This window comes from Choristoneura fumiferana, chromosome 25 (genome assembly GCF_025370935.1).
Source record: "Choristoneura fumiferana chromosome 25, NRCan_CFum_1, whole genome shotgun sequence".
NCBI lineage: Eukaryota > Metazoa > Arthropoda > Insecta > Lepidoptera > Tortricidae > Choristoneura > Choristoneura fumiferana.
In genome coordinates, this window is record NC_133496.1 from 6041525 (window position 1) to 6059203 (window position 17679).

Here is a 17679-nt window from a genome sequence, read left to right on the forward strand (position 1 = left end):
AGCAGTACTCACACAGTTCTTTGACGTATTATTTCTCTCATCCACACGCATTCGCAAAATTTATTTATAGCGAGGAATTTTCTAAGAGCGAAGCAAATTTATTTATCATTTGTACAAAATGAAAATAACCAATAAGACAACAGAAAATCAGAAAAACCGACGAAAAGGTAACAAAAATGTTTTGTACAAAATTATAAATTACAAAAATTTTACGAGATAAATATTACGAAAAATCTCAAAATTTCCACTCCTTGATGTCGTATCTAATCTACTGTAATTATTAATATTAGTATAATTTGTAGCGACTCCTAGCGCCATCTTGTGAGCAAATACAGAAACTCCAACATCCTGGATCTCACCATAAAAAGTACAAATTGTACTGTACAATCATGGTATACTTCGGTTCGGTTCCCAGGCATAACATCGGCCTAGCTAGGGCCTAGAGAGATCTATCTTTTGTAGCCCTTATCCACAATAAATCCTTATCCATAAGATATCCTTACCTAATAATAATACATTATGATCTATCTATTGGAGGACAATTTGCCATGATGTCGAGTAAAAGCCAGTTTGGTGGTGCTGGCATGATCAGATTGTATTGTTTTATTGGTTTTGCAGTAAACATAGATTGTTTTTAAGAAAAATAATAAATAAATAATAATATGGTCTTAACAGGATGTATTACTACGAGTATGAATTGTAAAAACACAAGAGTAGTGACAGAATAATGATTCGCATAATACCTCTACTTATTCCCGCACACGTCTTAGCTATAAGCAGGTACAGTCACCTGCACTGCATTATATCTGCCACTGTAGCGTTAAAAAATATCTGACGCGTCCTACCGGCCCTATAAATACGAGTCTTGTCAGATATTTATGCACACTTGTAATTTGTCGCGCAACGCAATCAATCCGCGGGATGGTTTTTAGGGTTGTCAGAATGAAATGAGATTTGCTTTAAATTATTGCTCTTGCCATGACTCGCTCCTCGGCTCCTCCAACTCTAATCTATAGCGACCTATTACTAATACTGATAGATACGAACCACATACGAACTTCCAGGTACAAACTTACACAATCCTTACCTTATGCTTACACACGATACACACATTATATGTTATGGCAAGTTGGCAACATTATACTCCAAACGTCAATCGCGCGAGCGCGATCTTTTTTTTCGTATTTTCGTTCCCGTGTGGTGTGGTCAAGTTAAGTTTAGCTTGTGAACCGGCAAACATGTCTAACAAGAAGCACAAGGATATTGATCACGAAGAGAGTGGAAGTGAAGATGAGCAAGACTCCGGTAGTGAGAGAGATTCAGATTTCGACTCGGACGGCAACTTCGTCGGAGACAAGGTATGTGACTTAACCTCAAAACACATGGCGTATCAACAAAAACAACGCTATAATTTTTCAATTATTAGTTTCAAGTTTAATTAATACAAGTTACGTACCATTTGTAACGGTGTTTGATTTTATTTAACGCTTCGCTGGTTGCACAAGGCTTTGTAACAAGGAGTAAGAGCTGTAAACAATGAGGTGTCGCGTTACTGTACTCGCATTTCTCGCTTTATGTTTTATTTGCATTCGTTCCCTTTGTTTGAGTCACTCTACAGTGTTGTCGTAATTGAAATTCGTAGGTACCTACATCAAGAATCTTAGTAGCTAAGAACTTGGCGATTAAATTTCGCAATATTGAACACTTTTTTGACGATATTCTGTTGAAACTCCGTACTTTGAAGTCACGTAACGTCGCGTTTTATAAACATGCAGCCATGAACGAAATACAAAACCTAAAGGTACTAGTTATATGTTAGAAAAAAAAAACTCCATTCTAGTTTCCTTTTAAAAATGTAATAAAATGTAAATCTTTGAATTAAGTGAATTTAAGCATGGGTGTCTTGAGAAATCCTGAAGGCATATTTAGTAGCAATTTGTTTGCTAAGATAGCTACTGAACTTTGTTCTAATTAGTTGCTAAATCAATGGAGACAACTAGTTTATGATTAAATGTCAAGAATTTATTTCTGATTTAGGAACTCCAAGCAGACTTTGAGGGCCGCAACCCGGAAGACTGTGACTTCCATGGCATCAAACAGCTCCTGCGGCAGCTGTTTCTCAAAACAAATGTTGACTTGGGTGCCCTAACACAGACTATAATCTGTAAGTATAAAGAAATTTATTAAACACAGTAAAAAAGTAGAAGAACATATTTGTAATAAATAAAAATAAAATAAATAAATAAAAATCATTTCAGGTCATTCTGGTAACCTTTATTTTGACATATATAAGTATTCATTAAATTAAATCAAATTATACTAAATTAAATTAAATTAGATCATTTCAATATCAAGTGCAACAATGAGGGCTATCGCATATGAATTCGCCACTAGAGGCGCTAGTGTAGCGTGAGGTCTCCGAAATGTCAAATCTGATAGTTTTTGGGTGAGCTACGCGGGTTTATTTATAATTAGAATAATTTTGTGAATATTTTGCAATATCTGAAATTAATTATGGCAAATATGCGTAACTGACGATTGCAACTAAAACAAGTTAAAAACATTTTAAGTATTGTTAATGCACAAACAACCTTAACATCATATAGTGATGTATACTTTCAGCTCAGAACTATGTGGGCAGTGTAGTGAAACAATGCCTGGATGATCCGCCTGAGGAAGATGATGATGAAGATGACGGTAGCGACGGCGTCTTTGGAGTCACCACTGTCATTAACATTACTAAGAGGAAAGTAAGTAAGAATTTCACATTAATTTTTTCACAATCAGTTTTTGAATAGAAGTTTCATAATAAAAAACTAAACTCAATAATAATACTTTCAGGAAGAAACAGTGATACAACAAGTCATTGCGCTCCTGAAATCGCTGGCTGACGACAATGCAGATGATAAGACTAAAGCTCTCATCAATAAGATCCTGTCGGACAGTGCCAACCATGTTGGTTTAGTTATCAACGAAAGGTAATATTTTTTTTCCTATTTACTAAACAGAAAAAAACAATATAACATTTTGCAATAATTCAATGAGCAAAACCATACTAAGGTTTAACTGCCATTGAATTCACTCACATAACGATAAGTATTTTATTGATAAAGTAAATTTAACATCCACCTTCTGATGCCATGCTAAATTTTGTATATGTCTAATGCCCAGTACACATTATTGCAGAAAAATCGTGCTAGTAGTGATACATTGCAGGGTTACAATCCAAACGAGTTACACAAGATCGATCGAGCACCTCATGTCATGCTACTGGAACGGTTTTACTGAAATAATGTGAACCAGGCATAATGCTAGTTTGCTTTCTCCTGTTTACCTACGTTTCAATCCAGTGCATTCCAGCGAACTGCTAGATGCCTAACATAACTGAGTGTGCAATGATGAATATAACAAAATTTGATATTAATTAACTTTTTGAGCTATGTATTTGCACCATTTGTAGGGAAACTGTAGGCCCATGGGGTCAAGGTCTAAAGATTCGCGCCTGGTAAATACAACTGGCGACTAGAACGCAGGCAGCTATTTTCGCCAGCATTCAACACGGAAATGCTGCCTGTCTCCTGGGAATGATAGAGTTGACTGACACCTTTTTCACAACTTTTTTGGATAAAATTAATATTTTTGTATATTTGCAGAATCCTCAACATTCCCGCAGCTATAAGTGTCCCCCTGTTCTCATCGCTGCAGAGTGAACTAGACAAAGCGATCAAAAAGAACATGCCCTACACATTCCAGTATCTCATATGGATATGCAAAACATACAACACTGGAGGTAAGCGTCAATGTTCGTGCGATTTAGATTAATGTTTTGGATAAATCCATTCTCTATCGCAGTGTTTTTCAATCTGGGTCGCGACCCCGAGGTACTCTCACTATTATTGTGTATGATTATTCCATGTTTGTACTATCACCGTAAGATAATACAAATAACTGTAAGTGGAGGTAAGCAGGGGGTCGCCAAATATTTTTCAAACCAAGGAGGGCCGCATCTTGAAAAAGTTTGAAAAACTGCTCTAGCGCATTCCGATACGCTTTCACTCATTAATGACTTCTGCTCGCGTCCTACTCACGTCTCCCGAATCACCCTGTCTACATAGTGTTTTTTTATTAGAGTTGTTGTTTTAACTAACTTATTGTATTGTTTGGTCACAGACGAAGCCACGGAGGTATTGTACGCGAACCAAGAAGAGAAGCCGCTGGCGGAGGAAGCCCTGGCGAGCTTCGACGTGGACGTGTCAGAGCAGGTGGACTTCTCGCAGTGGGAGTACGAGGGCGGCGCCATGACGCCCGGCAGGAAGGTTAGTGTCTGCATGCCCCGAATACACTAGGGTAGTTTTCAAGCTAGGATAGGAAGCTTAAGTAATACTCCTCAATATCTTCAAGAGCGTTTTAAGTTCTTGTCCTCTATTCACTCTGCACAAAATTTTCTTCTCCTCCTTCTTCCTCCTAATTCTGTCATAACTCCTTTACTATGACTGCCATTCGTCTTTGGAATTCTCTTCCTTTGGTGTTAAGGCAAGCGAAATCCCTTCCCATTTTTAAAGACCTCCCAAAGGCTCACTATTTGACACTAACTTAATCCTCAGTCTTTGATCTCTCTATTGTTTTTGTTTACATTGTTTGTTTAATTTTCTTTTCATATTCCTTTTCTAATGCGGCCTTGGCCTTTTTCCATTGATATTTTGTATTAAGGGGTTTGCTCCTGGTTAGCTCATGAGCAATGTCCCGTTAGATGGCGCTGTTATCAATAGTTCCTTTTTCAGGTTTTTTTCGTAAATTATGAAGAATTATTTCACCAAAAACTAGTGGCGGGAGTATCTAAGCGTAACCGATTTTTTTGACCCCACACTCGAAATGAAATATTCCGCCAAAGCCGCAAACGAGGTGCTTTACTTTGAACGTCAATTGCGGCCGTATACGGACACTAGGAGCTCACGCACACACTCAAATAGACAGCGCCAGCTAGCGAAAGTCTATTGCGACACTTAGCTACCCGATCGGGGTACTCCTTCGAGTAATATTCACATTTTTTTATCGAGTCACGAAATTTTGTACTAACTGTACTTTACTCGAAAATTTTACTACGACCTATAAATCTATAAGTATTTTATTGATAATTAGAAGCAGGGTCTTGGATAACTGTTCGCATATTATAATACGAGCCAAACGCCTTTCAAGTGGTCATATATGTGTACGATAAATTGAGAAATTACCGAGATTCTGACCACGGTTTCTTGTCTTGGTTGATGGTCTTGCTATTATTCAGGTTATATTTATAGTTACTTTTCGTAGTTACTACTCTTGCTAAAGTGGTCATGGTCGTCGGTTGAAATCGGTAGCAAATCTTACAGACGAGTTTCTTTGGGAAAATAGTGCGGTGGTTTGTCCTACCTTCCACGCCGCAGAGCTGGAGTTTGGAATTCGTAGTTGGCAATAGAGAGCGCTGCCACCAGGGCTCTTAGTCATCTTGTACGACACGCACAGGAATGCACAGGCAATCAAGTTTATCAAGGGCATCCGTAAAGCCAAAGTCCCTTAAGACACTGTTACACATGCTCTTTAGTAGCAAGAAAGCATGCTACTATTGAACAAATGCTAGCTAGTAGCATGTGTGAACAGGACATGCTACTATCGAGCATGCTTATTAGTGGCAAGCTCGAGACGGGTGGAAGGGGGAAAGGTAATAAGCAAGTGTGAACGCGTTTGCTTCAGTCCAGTAACGAGCATGTGTAACAGTGCCTTTAGACATACCTAATATTTTATGAACAGTGCTTCGTGTAAGCTCTTCTATCAAAAGAGGTAATAAAATCCATACAGAGTTTACTATCCTAATTATCATCATCATCATCACTCAATTTCTGTGGTAAGACTTTTGGTAGAGAATTAGTAATCATAAACTGCTAATATAAATTATTAATAAGTTGCTAACCATGAAAAGAGTTGACGAAGAGTTTATCTAGGCTTCTGCATCTGGATTTCTCAGTTCGTATATATAATTACTAGCTTAATCCTACGGCTTCGCTCCCGTTGAAGAAAAAAATCTACTCTGTAGTGTAGGTATTCGAATTAAAAAAAAAAACTTCTTGCACCTCTGCGATCCTCAAGGAATACGTTTGCCAAATCTCATGCATTTTTAGGCCATGTTTTGCCTTTATAGGTATAAATAAATACTTACGAAATACTTACATAACAGCAAAAGTTCACCCACTCGCCGATAACTTGCGCCGATCAAATTGCGGTAAAAATTATCCCGTGCTAATTTTGTACCTACTTATCTCTATAAATTGATTTTGTTAGGATATCAAACCGATGATTTGGCACAATCAGCAGAAGACTACGAGCAGTTCCAAAATCATCTACACTCCCTTTGTTACCTTCGAGTCGAAAACAGTTGTCGATTCGTATCATATAACTACCTATTGTAAGTATTATCTGCTAGGATTTTTCCGATCCAGCAGGCTAGTAGTCGTGTGTACTGGATTATTGGCAGTGTTTCCTTTGGATGTTCGTGCGATGGAACTTGCGTTTTTTTTGCATTAGTTCCTTCACAAGACCTTGAAGAAAGAACTGCGTTATTTTTCCGCCTTTGTACCTTTGCAAGAACTGAAGATGCTACTGCGAAAGGAACAAAGGCAAAAAAATAAACGCAGTTTTTCCTTCAAGTCTTGTAAAGGAACTAATGCAAAAAAAACGCAAGTTCCATCGCACGAACATCCAAAGGAAACACTGCCAATAATCCAGTACACACGACTGAATCTTTTCTTTGGGGTAAGTAAAATTCAGTATATCGCATTAGACAGCGTTTGAGAATAATTATCAGAATCAGGGCGTCAGGTCTGCTAGTGAACAACGTCGGCATTAGATTCAGCTAATACTTTGAGAACAAAAAAAAGATATAAACTGTGATACAAGTTAAATATGCCCGCTGTCCAGTCAATCAACAAGCCAACCGTACCAAGCAAATATTTTTTTTTGAGCTTGACTGTTAGTCAGTTTCTAGAACCTACAGTATTTAATTTTGCCCTAGGTTTCTCTGCTGTCAACCGTGCGGCACAGTTAGATCTATGTGATACGTTCCTACATAATATAATAACATGCAGTACACGCCCTCCTCCACCTCCCTCCTCCTACATGAAATAATATATATATCACACAATACCTAATAATAGTTGTTGTTGTTGTTGTTTCTTTAAAAAAATATGGCTCTGTCCATCGGAGGACAATTTTGCCAGTGTCTAGTAGTTTTTGCCGTGTACGGTAAAAAAATTCTAGAAACGAAATATGAGAGGTAATGGTGGATGAACGATGACAGCGCGAATAACCCTAATAATAGTTATATTTATATAGTAGGTATTTGTGACAGCTAGTCTAGCTTGTGTGACATATACTATACATACATAATAACATATTGTTTTACATGGAAGAGAAAGAGAGCGGGCGTGTATGTAAATTTATTGTATAGATATTTCACATGGACGTAGTAGTGGGGCACGGTTCGTAGCGAAGAAGTAAAGTAAAAAATATTGTTATCAATTTATATGAGGTTCCGCAAATTAACAAGTTCTCTGTCCCGAAGCAATGTGCAGCGTTCTTTTGACACGTCGCCATAGTAATGATAAGGTAATATAATATTCCAGCAATTTTCATTGTTAATCTAAATGTGGTCCAAGAATAAAAATAATTATTATAATGTATGTAATAAAAGTTTATTATTTATTGAAAGAACAACTCCATTATTTACATCACTGGTCATACAGCACATGTGCCTCATGGACATACCAGTAAAACCACGCATCAAGGGTCAAGGAACCTGGTAACACCGAAACCACTCAATTATTCAAGTATTTATTTCGTTAATCTCTATCCACTCAAGACAAGATAGATACAATCGAACCAATCAAAAATATCACATACTATTACAGTCTTTCTAGGTCAGAATAAAAGTATGTAAAACACATTTTGAAGCATTATATTATACTACACCTCGTTGTTCCGGGGGGTCAATAGTTTGAGCGGCCCATTTAGTGAACGGCATGTCATCGTCTACTAAAAGTACAATTTATATGATATTGGAAAAATTGGAATGGTAGGTATCCGTTATCTCACTCCATATCTCGGTAATGCTGTATGCGGCATCCTATAACGCCATAGCCCACTCCATGTGAATTACTGTTCGGATCTGACAACTGTAGAGGCCTGTCCGCTAGCACATCCTAATAGTGTATTAGGGGATAGACCTCCAAAATTCTGCTCATCTCATCTATATTAGATATGTTGGCTGTGGTCCCATGCCTTTCAAATGACCGGGTCCAGATGGGTTCGTGATCGAAAATCTGAACCAGCTATTACAATAATAAGTAAAGACCTTTATTTCGGACAATATGGCCCAGATTTCATTCAAAACATTTCAGTCAAGCATATTGAGTGATTTTGAAAATTGACAAATTTGAAATTTGGGACACTAGATTGGATGAAAATAAATGTACAGCCAATAAGACAGTTTTGACCAACCTAACTTCTATACTTACTTAGTGCCTATAATGTAATGCAAACTCAAAATCAAACATTATTATGATGCCACTATAATGAAAGCAGTGACGCGAAAGATACAATTTGTAAGCGGAGATCTTATAAACTAGCTAATAGCCGCGTGCACCTACCATGCAATAGTCCTAAATACAAAAGTCAAGGTACCAGAAGCTTAAAAATATATAATTTGTAATAATAGTTACACATAATTAAAAAAAAGTAAGCTCACAATAAAAAAATATCAATATATGAGCTTATACAATTCTTCTGATTTTGGTTCTTGATTCTGGGTATCTGTATGCGAGATTGTCATTTTACACGAGTTTCCTTTTCTTCTGAAGGGCAACCTGACAGTTCAGTAGCAATGACACTCGAAAAAGAACGCCATACTACCTACTACAGTTATCGCGGCCGGCTCAGTCAAGAATGTCTCTAAAGCTAGACATGAGCAAAGTCTAAACATGAGTGATATTATTATCGATATGGATAGTCAATATTTAGTCATCCTGTGACATAGAGCATAACACCAACTCGTTTGTTAAAAAAATTGAACATATAATAATTCTACTATTTTTCTACTACAATGTTTATGTTTCACGCAGAAGAAGATTAAAACTATCGCGAAAAGACTTGTGCTAGCACGTTACTAGTGATATATATTTTGCCCGCGGAGTTAAATATAAGCTGTAACAAAAAAGCCTTAGCAGGATAAAAAAAGGTCAAGTTCGAGTTGGACTCGTACATACGAAGGGTTCCGTACGTACAATGTTTTTAAAACAGTTCACTAATAAGTTTTAGCAACGCCTAGTAACCAAAAAACGCTGGGAAAAAAACACGTTTCTTGTATGACAACTCCATTTATTTTTTAATTTTACTTACTTTATTATTAGTATTTGTTGTTATGGAGGCCACAGTAATACCTACATAATCTGTCAACATTTCAAGTGTCTAGTACACACAAACATGTATGCCTAAATGGGGTAGGCAAAGCACACGAAACGTTACAGCTTCGGAGCCACTTTTAGCAATTTTAGGTTTTAAGTTTGACGAAAACGGTACAATAGTGACAGGTTGCTAGCCTGTGGCCTACGGTCCTCAGTCGCCTCTTACGACATCCACGGAAGAAATGGAGAGGTCTAATTCTAACCCATCACACGGGTAGCTATTACAGCTCAAGAGATAAAGCCCTGTGACAGACGGATGGACAGACAGACAGACAGACAGACAGACAGCAGAGTCTCAGCAATAGGGTCCCGTTGGCCTAACTATAAAAACTAAATAATAGTTACGAACCAGTAGAAGACAGACAGACAAACACACAGACAGACAGCAGAATCTCAGCAATAGGGTCCCGTTGGCACCCTTTGGGTACGGAACCCTAAAAAGGAGAAGCAACTCCCGTCAGGAATAAAGAAATATTCCGATATAAAGGGAAAAGAAAAGATTTATTCGTGACAACAGGGAAAAAAATATACAAAAATGATTTAGAAATGTGCATGTCACAAAGTGGTCACAAATCAGTCAATTTTGTTTTATTTCAGATATTTTAAAAAATGACAACTTGGGCAAAGTTATCTCAAAGGTCAAAGTTGTACGGTTTTATAGTACTTTATATATATATGTACCCCTATTATCTCATCATCTGATATTACTGTAGTTTCATTCGACAAATAAAAACTTAAGATTGGTTTTTTGGAATCTTTTTGTGTTTTTTATTTCAATTCCAAATTTTTACTTTTACGGTCATCCCGTAAAACCTAAATTGAAAATACAAACTGAAATAAAGATGCACAGAAAAAACAGAAAAATAAGACCATCACTGGGAATCGAACCCAGGTCCTCGGTAATCCGTACCGCTTGCTATACCGCTACACCACTGATGGTCAAAAAATAAAACTACATACCTGTTGGTATTCTTGTTTTTAGAAGCTCCACTAAAATTTCCACCCACGGAACGCTAAAAGAAAGATGCCTACGAAGACTTTATTTCGTTGTGTACATCATATTTATTTAGAACAAACTTTATAACACAGCGTTATAAATAAATCAAACATAGTTAATCAGTCAGATATTCCTTAATTTCTTGCATATCAACATTCAACGTTTCTTCTTTTCTTCACCTTGAATATTGCATGACAGCACCTAGGCTACTTCAGCAATATAATGATTCCAGGCAAAGTTATATGCAGTTAGTTAGCATTGAATCTGAAAGGAATTGTGTATTAATAAATACAGAAATAGTATTAGCAGACAGACTATAAGATACCTAGGTGTACTAGGAATAAAGTGACCGATGCTTTTTAGTTACAGCATGGACGTAAATCAGACTATCAGTAGGTAAATCCCCTAATGTACCTACATACTGTTGCACGCAACTCTGTCAGCGTAGAATTCGTTTATAGCTATTCCGCGGGAATATTGCGATTAAAAAAAAAACTACCCTATGTTTTTCTACGGGACTCAAACTATCTGTATCCCAAATTTCATCCTAATCGGTTCAACGAATTAGACGTGAAAAGGTAATAAAGAATTAAACAACAGACTAACAAACTTTCGCATTTATAATATGAGTGGGATTATTGTCTTATTTTAAGTCATCATCATCATCATCATCATCATCGGCCTATCTTAGCCCACTACTGGACATAGGCGTCTCCAATTGCACGCCACTGAGCACGACCCTCGGCCACTCTCATCCAGTTACTGTCAGCTACCCAGTGAAGATCATCGCTCCACCTAGTCTGAGGGCGTCCCTCGCCACGCTAGGCTTTTACTCGTTTACCTTAGCAGTTATCGGTTCTTCGGCTGATATGGCCGGCCCACTGCCACTTCAGTTTGCTTCAGTTTTAAGTAATCCTATAGAAATAGACGGACGGACAGCGTAATATCAAATTATCTGAACTATGTCTTTGTGACAAAGTTTCTCCATGTCTTTCATTGAATAAAGTTAGAATTCGGCAGCGATGACATACGACCATCATCATCATCATCATCGTCATTAAGATCGGTTTGTGAACAATACTTATCTTTTTCAAAATATCCTGATATTGAATTTAGATTTTTGCTATTCCTTTCTGCCTGCATGTAAAATTTACAGAGATTAGTGATATGGAGATAGAGTTGTAAAATTAAATATATAACATTGAATACCCTGGGTATTAAAAATAAACTGGCCAAGTGCGAGTCGGATTCGCGCACGAAGTGTTCCGTACCATTATCTATACAACATTAGACATTAGCAAAAAAAAAACTTAAATATTTGTTTTATTCTGGTTTGAGTATTTGTTGTTATAGCGGCCACAGTAATACATAATCTGTAAAAATTTAAAGTGTCTAACTATTACGACTCAAGAGATAGAGCCCTGTGACAGACGGACGGACAGACAGACAGACAGACAGCGGAGTCTCAGAAATAGGGTTCCGTTGGCACTTTTTAGGTACGGAACCCTAAAAACTAAATAATAGTTACGAACCAGTAGAATTTTATGTAGGTACCTACATAATAAATCCCATTTTTTCCTTATCTTAAATTTCAGCTTTTTAGGATAAAAGGTTTGGTGTGTGCGTTGGTAAACAATAATTAAAAAAATAGGACAATGATGTAATGTTCACTTCGAAACACAGACAGACAGACAGACGGACAGACAGATGGACAGATCAACAGACGGACGGACGGATGAGCCGACGGAAAGGTACACAGACAGACTCACATACGCATAAAATAACAACCTGTGTCACTCCTAACAGAGACAAATCTAACGATACCTCTTCTGATCTCTTTATCTCCTAACATGAGCTATTTCTCAAGACTCTGCTTCTAATTATCAATAAAATACTTATAAATTTTAAAGGTCATAGTAAAATTTTCGACTAAAGTACAGTTGGTACAACTTTATTCACCATCATCATCATCATCATCTCAGCCGTAGGACGTCCACTGTTGGACATAGGCCTCACCCACAGACCTCCAGTTGCTTCAACTGGCAGCAGCCTGCATCCACCGCGAACCTGCGGCTTTAACCAGGTCATCCGTCCATCTTGTTGGTGGACGTCCTACGCTGCGCTTGCCGATCCGCGGCCTCCACTCGAGAACTTTTCGGCCCCAACGGCCATCCGCTCTCCGTGCTATATAGCCCGCCCATTGCCACTTCAACGAGCTGATTCGCTTGGCTATGTCGGTGACCCTTGTTCTTCTACGTATCTCCTCATTTCTGATTCGGTCCCGTAGAGAAACCCCAAGCATAGCTCTCTCCATAGCTCGCTGAGCAACTCTGAGCCTATTTATAAGGCCTAAAGTAAAGCACCACGTCTCGGATCCATATGTCATCACTGGACAATAATGATGTAGTGTTCACTTCGAAACACAGACAGACAGAAAGACGGACAGACAGATGGACGGATCGACAGACGGACGGACGGATGGGCCGACCGAAAGATACACAGACAGACTAACATACGCATAAAATTAACAACCTGTGTCACTCCTAACAAAGACTTATTTTCTTGTCTCTGCATCAAGGCCTTGTTGCATAGCGTGCGAAAGAAATGACCATACATACGCTCCAAAACCATAACCCCTGCCGTTTCTCACACTTATAAATAAAATAAAAAATCTTGAATCACTTCATAATAGAGTACATACAGTACATACTCGTACATATGCAGACAGACGGTGGGAAGCGACTTACTTCTATGGAGTGAAAATGTTCACGACGCAACTAAGAGTTAGGGAAATTTGGCATGTTTTCGTAGTAGGTTGCTGCAGACCACAAGTTTGGTACACACGATAAGCCATACTTTGGCCACCCAGTAGGAATTAATTCTTACAGCCCTGCCTCTGGTGTTCTTGTAACAAATATTAATGTTTCTGACAAAAATGATAAAATAAACATACCCGTGTATCCAATTACATAGGTATTCTTTTCATCATCGAATCGTACATACATAAATAGTTTAAGAGTTGCACTCTTGCTCATTTCCTCTCGTCCGCCAACTTTTTGACTTCTTGATTTGTGTTCAAACCATAATTATTCAAACATAATTGCTTTTGAATATCAATCTCATTGACTTGACGTTGTGACAAAAATGTATTATAATGACGTTTAAATTTTACTTATCTAGCCAGTTATAATAATAAAAAAGGTACGAAAACTACTTCGATTGTGAAAACCTTTTTATTCACCGAGCCTAGATTTAGCGGCCGTAAAAATGCCGTGATATGTAGGAATTTATTTGAGCCTCACTGTAAAACTTGATATTCATACATACACATGCAATGTATGTTGAATGTAGACCTTATTTTTTAACTAATTAGTTTAGTGATTACACCTAGCATCTTTTATTGTGAGAATAAATATGCTTTATTAAATTAGTGGCGCTACTGTCTACGTAAGAGTAAATAACTAATATCTGTTCAGAATTTGTAAGTTGAATTTAAACCACTTGTCCTAGATCGAAGCACCGCATTATAATGTATGTAAAGTATGCAATGTTATAATTTTTGCCGAGGACTGGGTCTGTTACTTAAAAAAATATTATTTTAAATGACAATTTTTAAAGTAACTTACCTATTTTTCGTCTTACTTACAGTTTGCGTCCTTGCATTAATCAGAAATAATAGTTTAGGCGTTTCAACTTCCGAAAATAACAGATTTAAAAACAAAAAAAGTAAATACTAGACTCAGAAACTTGAACTTGATCTCTCAGTGATCTCATGCTTTCTTCATTTAGTTGTCGTATTATCTGAGCCAAAGGTGATGGTCACGTGACCACACGAAATAGTCGATACCTATTTACAATAGTTTGATTTTGTGACATTGACTCACGCACCCATATAAGATGTCACTACATGCTCGCTGCGAACACTGTCAGTTGTACTCATACAATGGTAAAATGCATCAAAATTTACTGCATCACGCTGCACTTTTGATGCAATAAAGTTACTTTTTTTTGGATTTTGCTTGAAGAGCATATCCATAATTTACTATTCTCAAAAAATCCTCTAAGAAAACATGTCCGTGGAAGCTATGCGGGGGTGTCCGTAGGTTTGTATGGAAGAGCAACCCCCTTAAGTATATGTAGTATTAGTGATGTTTAATGTATTTATTTAATATAATTTTTATGTTTGTATTATTATGATTATTTTATTGTCTTATTAATTCTACGTTGGTCTCCTGTCTGTTATTTCTGCCACCTACATTAGTTTGTTCATATTTATTCGTTTCTGAGTAACTGGAAGAGATTACTTTTTAGCGATAAGAGCTGTCTACCTGAATTTTTTATTTTTGTATGTCACTGTATTGCTTTTGGTGATCAATAAAGAATATTTGTATTGTATTGTATTGTAATACCAACGAGAACAGATAAATTATGTCATCAGACAGAAAAGGAGCGAGATACTAATAATGATGTATCAGACAAAGATGAAGTAATCTCGTCTCGTTGGCTTTGCTTTAGTATACAAGTTTGCTATGTCATGTACCTGTGTTACGTCGCGGTTGGTCTTCGAGCACATTCGCAGCTCGGGGTCGGCTAAAGGGATCCGAGTTTATCCACTAGCTCATCATCAATCAGCCATACGACGACTACTGTTGGACATAGAAATCCAGTTGGTTTGGTTTGACTTTAACCAGGTCATCCGTCCATCACTTTGGTGGAAGTCCTGCGCTGCATTTTCCGATCGACGGTCTCCATTCGAGAACTTTTCGGCGGCCATCTCTTCTCCGTTCTATGTATATGGCCCGCCCATTGCCACTTCAACGATCTAATTCGCTTGGCTATGTCGGTTTTCCTCGTTCTTCTACGTATCTCCTCATTTCTGGTTCGAGCTAGTATTAAATGAATCGTTTATTTTGTTACAGGTTCTCTTATTCGAAGGAAAGAAGTTCAATCACTTGGTGAGACTCATTAAGGAAGAGGTGGAGAGCGGTGTTTAACTATATCACTTTTAAAGTGATGTGTATGCCATTTATTATACTTGTATGTATAAACCATATTTATATTTTTAATATTAATAAACTATTAGCTTTAATGATGTTGTTTTTCTATTTTCACTTCAACCGTTTCTGTCCCCATAAATCATGAGAATTTGTTGAGAATGAGAAATGCGACCTGTAAAGAATAGAAAGCTGAAACGGTGAAGCTTTGCTCATGATTTTTTTTAAGAAAACAAATATTTAGTTTAAATGTTTAATTAGATCAAATGTCAATAAAAAATAAAACATGATGTCAACTTAAAATAACGTTAAAAGATCTCATTAAAAACTCCACTTAAGGCTACGTTCACCATACTTCATTGTATACCACTTCACTTTACCAACAGTAAACTCGTCAATTGCACTTGCAATAAAATTCAACACATGCATTATTTTTTACTGCCTTCTTTTCTTCACGTCGAATAAAAAGGCACGCCATTTTTTTAATTCTCGACACATGTGTTGTATCGTACCTTCAAAATAGATTTTCTGATTCGGATGCAGTTCCGGACTAATTTTGATCAAAGGCGATTTTAGAAGATATTTCACATACAAATGAACTTGATTTAAAATCTACGTGGATTTTCATCATTAGCGCGAAAGTTAAAGGTTCTTGGAAAGGCACAAGGCATCTTTCATCATGAAATCTCTGAGAGCGCAAAGCCCTTTCAGGATCTTGGCGCTGGGATCCATTTTCTGGATGTCAGTCTCCGAGAGTGTCTTATCCTGGGCTAGGTAGCCTTGGACGGCTTCTTCCGTCATCCAGTGGGCGGGCAGCTTGTGCATGTTGAAGTGTGCAGGGTCCGGGTTGATGGGCATCGGGGTAAGAGACTTTTCCCAGGGTGTGATGTATTTCTGCTCTGAGTGGAGACCCTCGATGTATCTGTGAATGGATGGAGAATTTATTGACTAGCCTTTACCCGCAGCTTTGAAGTTGAATTAAGATCCGTGAGTTTGCAAAATGCCCATGAGAATTCCTAGAAATTACATCGGAGGTTTCAATAATGTTGTAAAAAACTCGGACGAAATTTCATGTCTCCAATCCTAGTTTAATCGTATAGCTAAGCTCGTGCAACATTTAGGTATGTGAATTGAAGAAAAATACTTTTAAAAGCAAAATAAATACGGTATTTGACTATTTTGTATATGTTTTATAAATTAAAACTTCACAATGTCTGTTATCGAATAGAGAAACATTACAAATAACAAAGTTATAAAGGTTTGAAATTCGAGATCAGAAAGAGAAAGACATACTGGCATGTGACGTCACACGCAAGTAGTGCCATACTTGCTGCATAGAGAAAAGCGTTTGAGAAAGAGACAGTATCAAAATAATATTAAGATACGGCAAATTCAGGAGTTGTCAAATACCGTATTATAATTAAAAATGGATCGGTCTTCCGTCGCTAAGCAATCTTCCCGTTCTTAATTTAAAATAAAATCAACCTGCTCCTTACTCGCTCTTTCTCTTTCACGCTCATATACTCACACCTCATGCCATCTCTTACACTCGTTCATACATCATGCTATATAGTTAATGTTCTCTTTTTTAAACCAATTGTAGTCGTATCCATCCATATTACGTATATCCGCCCACTGGCGCTTACCAACCGCGCTGGCGTAAGCGTCACTGTAAAACCACCCTTTAATTCCTACATTATTTGTGTGAGGTCACCTGATATAGGCCTCCGAGTGTGCGACGCGCTGGGCCTTCGCGGCGCGGGCACGACAGCGGGTCGAGGCCGGGCCGCGCCGCGGGGCCCCCCCTCGCCCGCGCCCGGCGACGGCGTGTTGCGCGCCAGCGGAGACATGCCCGACATCGACGCTGGAGACACAAGCGATATTACAACAAACAAATAAAAAAAATAAATATCATGGGGACACTTGACACCAATTGACAGTCCCCAGACACTAAGCAAAGCTTGTACTATGGATACTAGGCAACGGACTTTATATACATAATACATATTAAACATCCAAGACCCGAGAACAAACATTCGTATTATTCATACAAATATATGACCTGCCCGGGAATCGAACCCAGGACCTCAAGCTCGTAGTCAGGTTTCTAATCACTTGGCCATCAGGTCGTCAAATTTGTTTTGGTTCGTTAGTCTAACATCTGATAGCATAGCATAGTTAATTATTTTTGTTTAGT

General features: G+C 37.7%; 2 protein-coding genes across 2 annotated transcripts in view; one reads left to right on the forward strand and one right to left on the reverse strand.

Moving 5' to 3' along the window:
- The first annotated feature begins 1131 nt into the window (after positions 1 to 1131).
- On the forward strand, positions 1132 to 15577 carry LOC141442126 (protein BCCIP homolog). Its single transcript, XM_074107034.1, has 7 exons — positions 1132 to 1358; positions 2038 to 2164; positions 2623 to 2750; positions 2842 to 2978; positions 3654 to 3790; positions 4171 to 4316; positions 15408 to 15577. Exons 1-7 carry the CDS (start codon positions 1239 to 1241, stop codon positions 15480 to 15482), a joined length of 870 nt encoding a protein of 289 aa, XP_073963135.1. The 5' UTR covers positions 1132 to 1238; the 3' UTR covers positions 15483 to 15577.
- Positions 15578 to 15721: 144 nt separating this feature from the next.
- The window catches only part of LOC141442424 (protein polybromo-1-like), a 29159-nt gene continuing 27201 nt past the window's right edge, over positions 15722 to 17679 (reverse strand). Inside the window, 1 exon segment of the mRNA XM_074107405.1 lies at positions 15722 to 16404. Within this exon segment, the coding sequence (XP_073963506.1) occupies positions 16125 to 16404 (280 nt within the window). The 3' untranslated portion in view covers positions 15722 to 16124.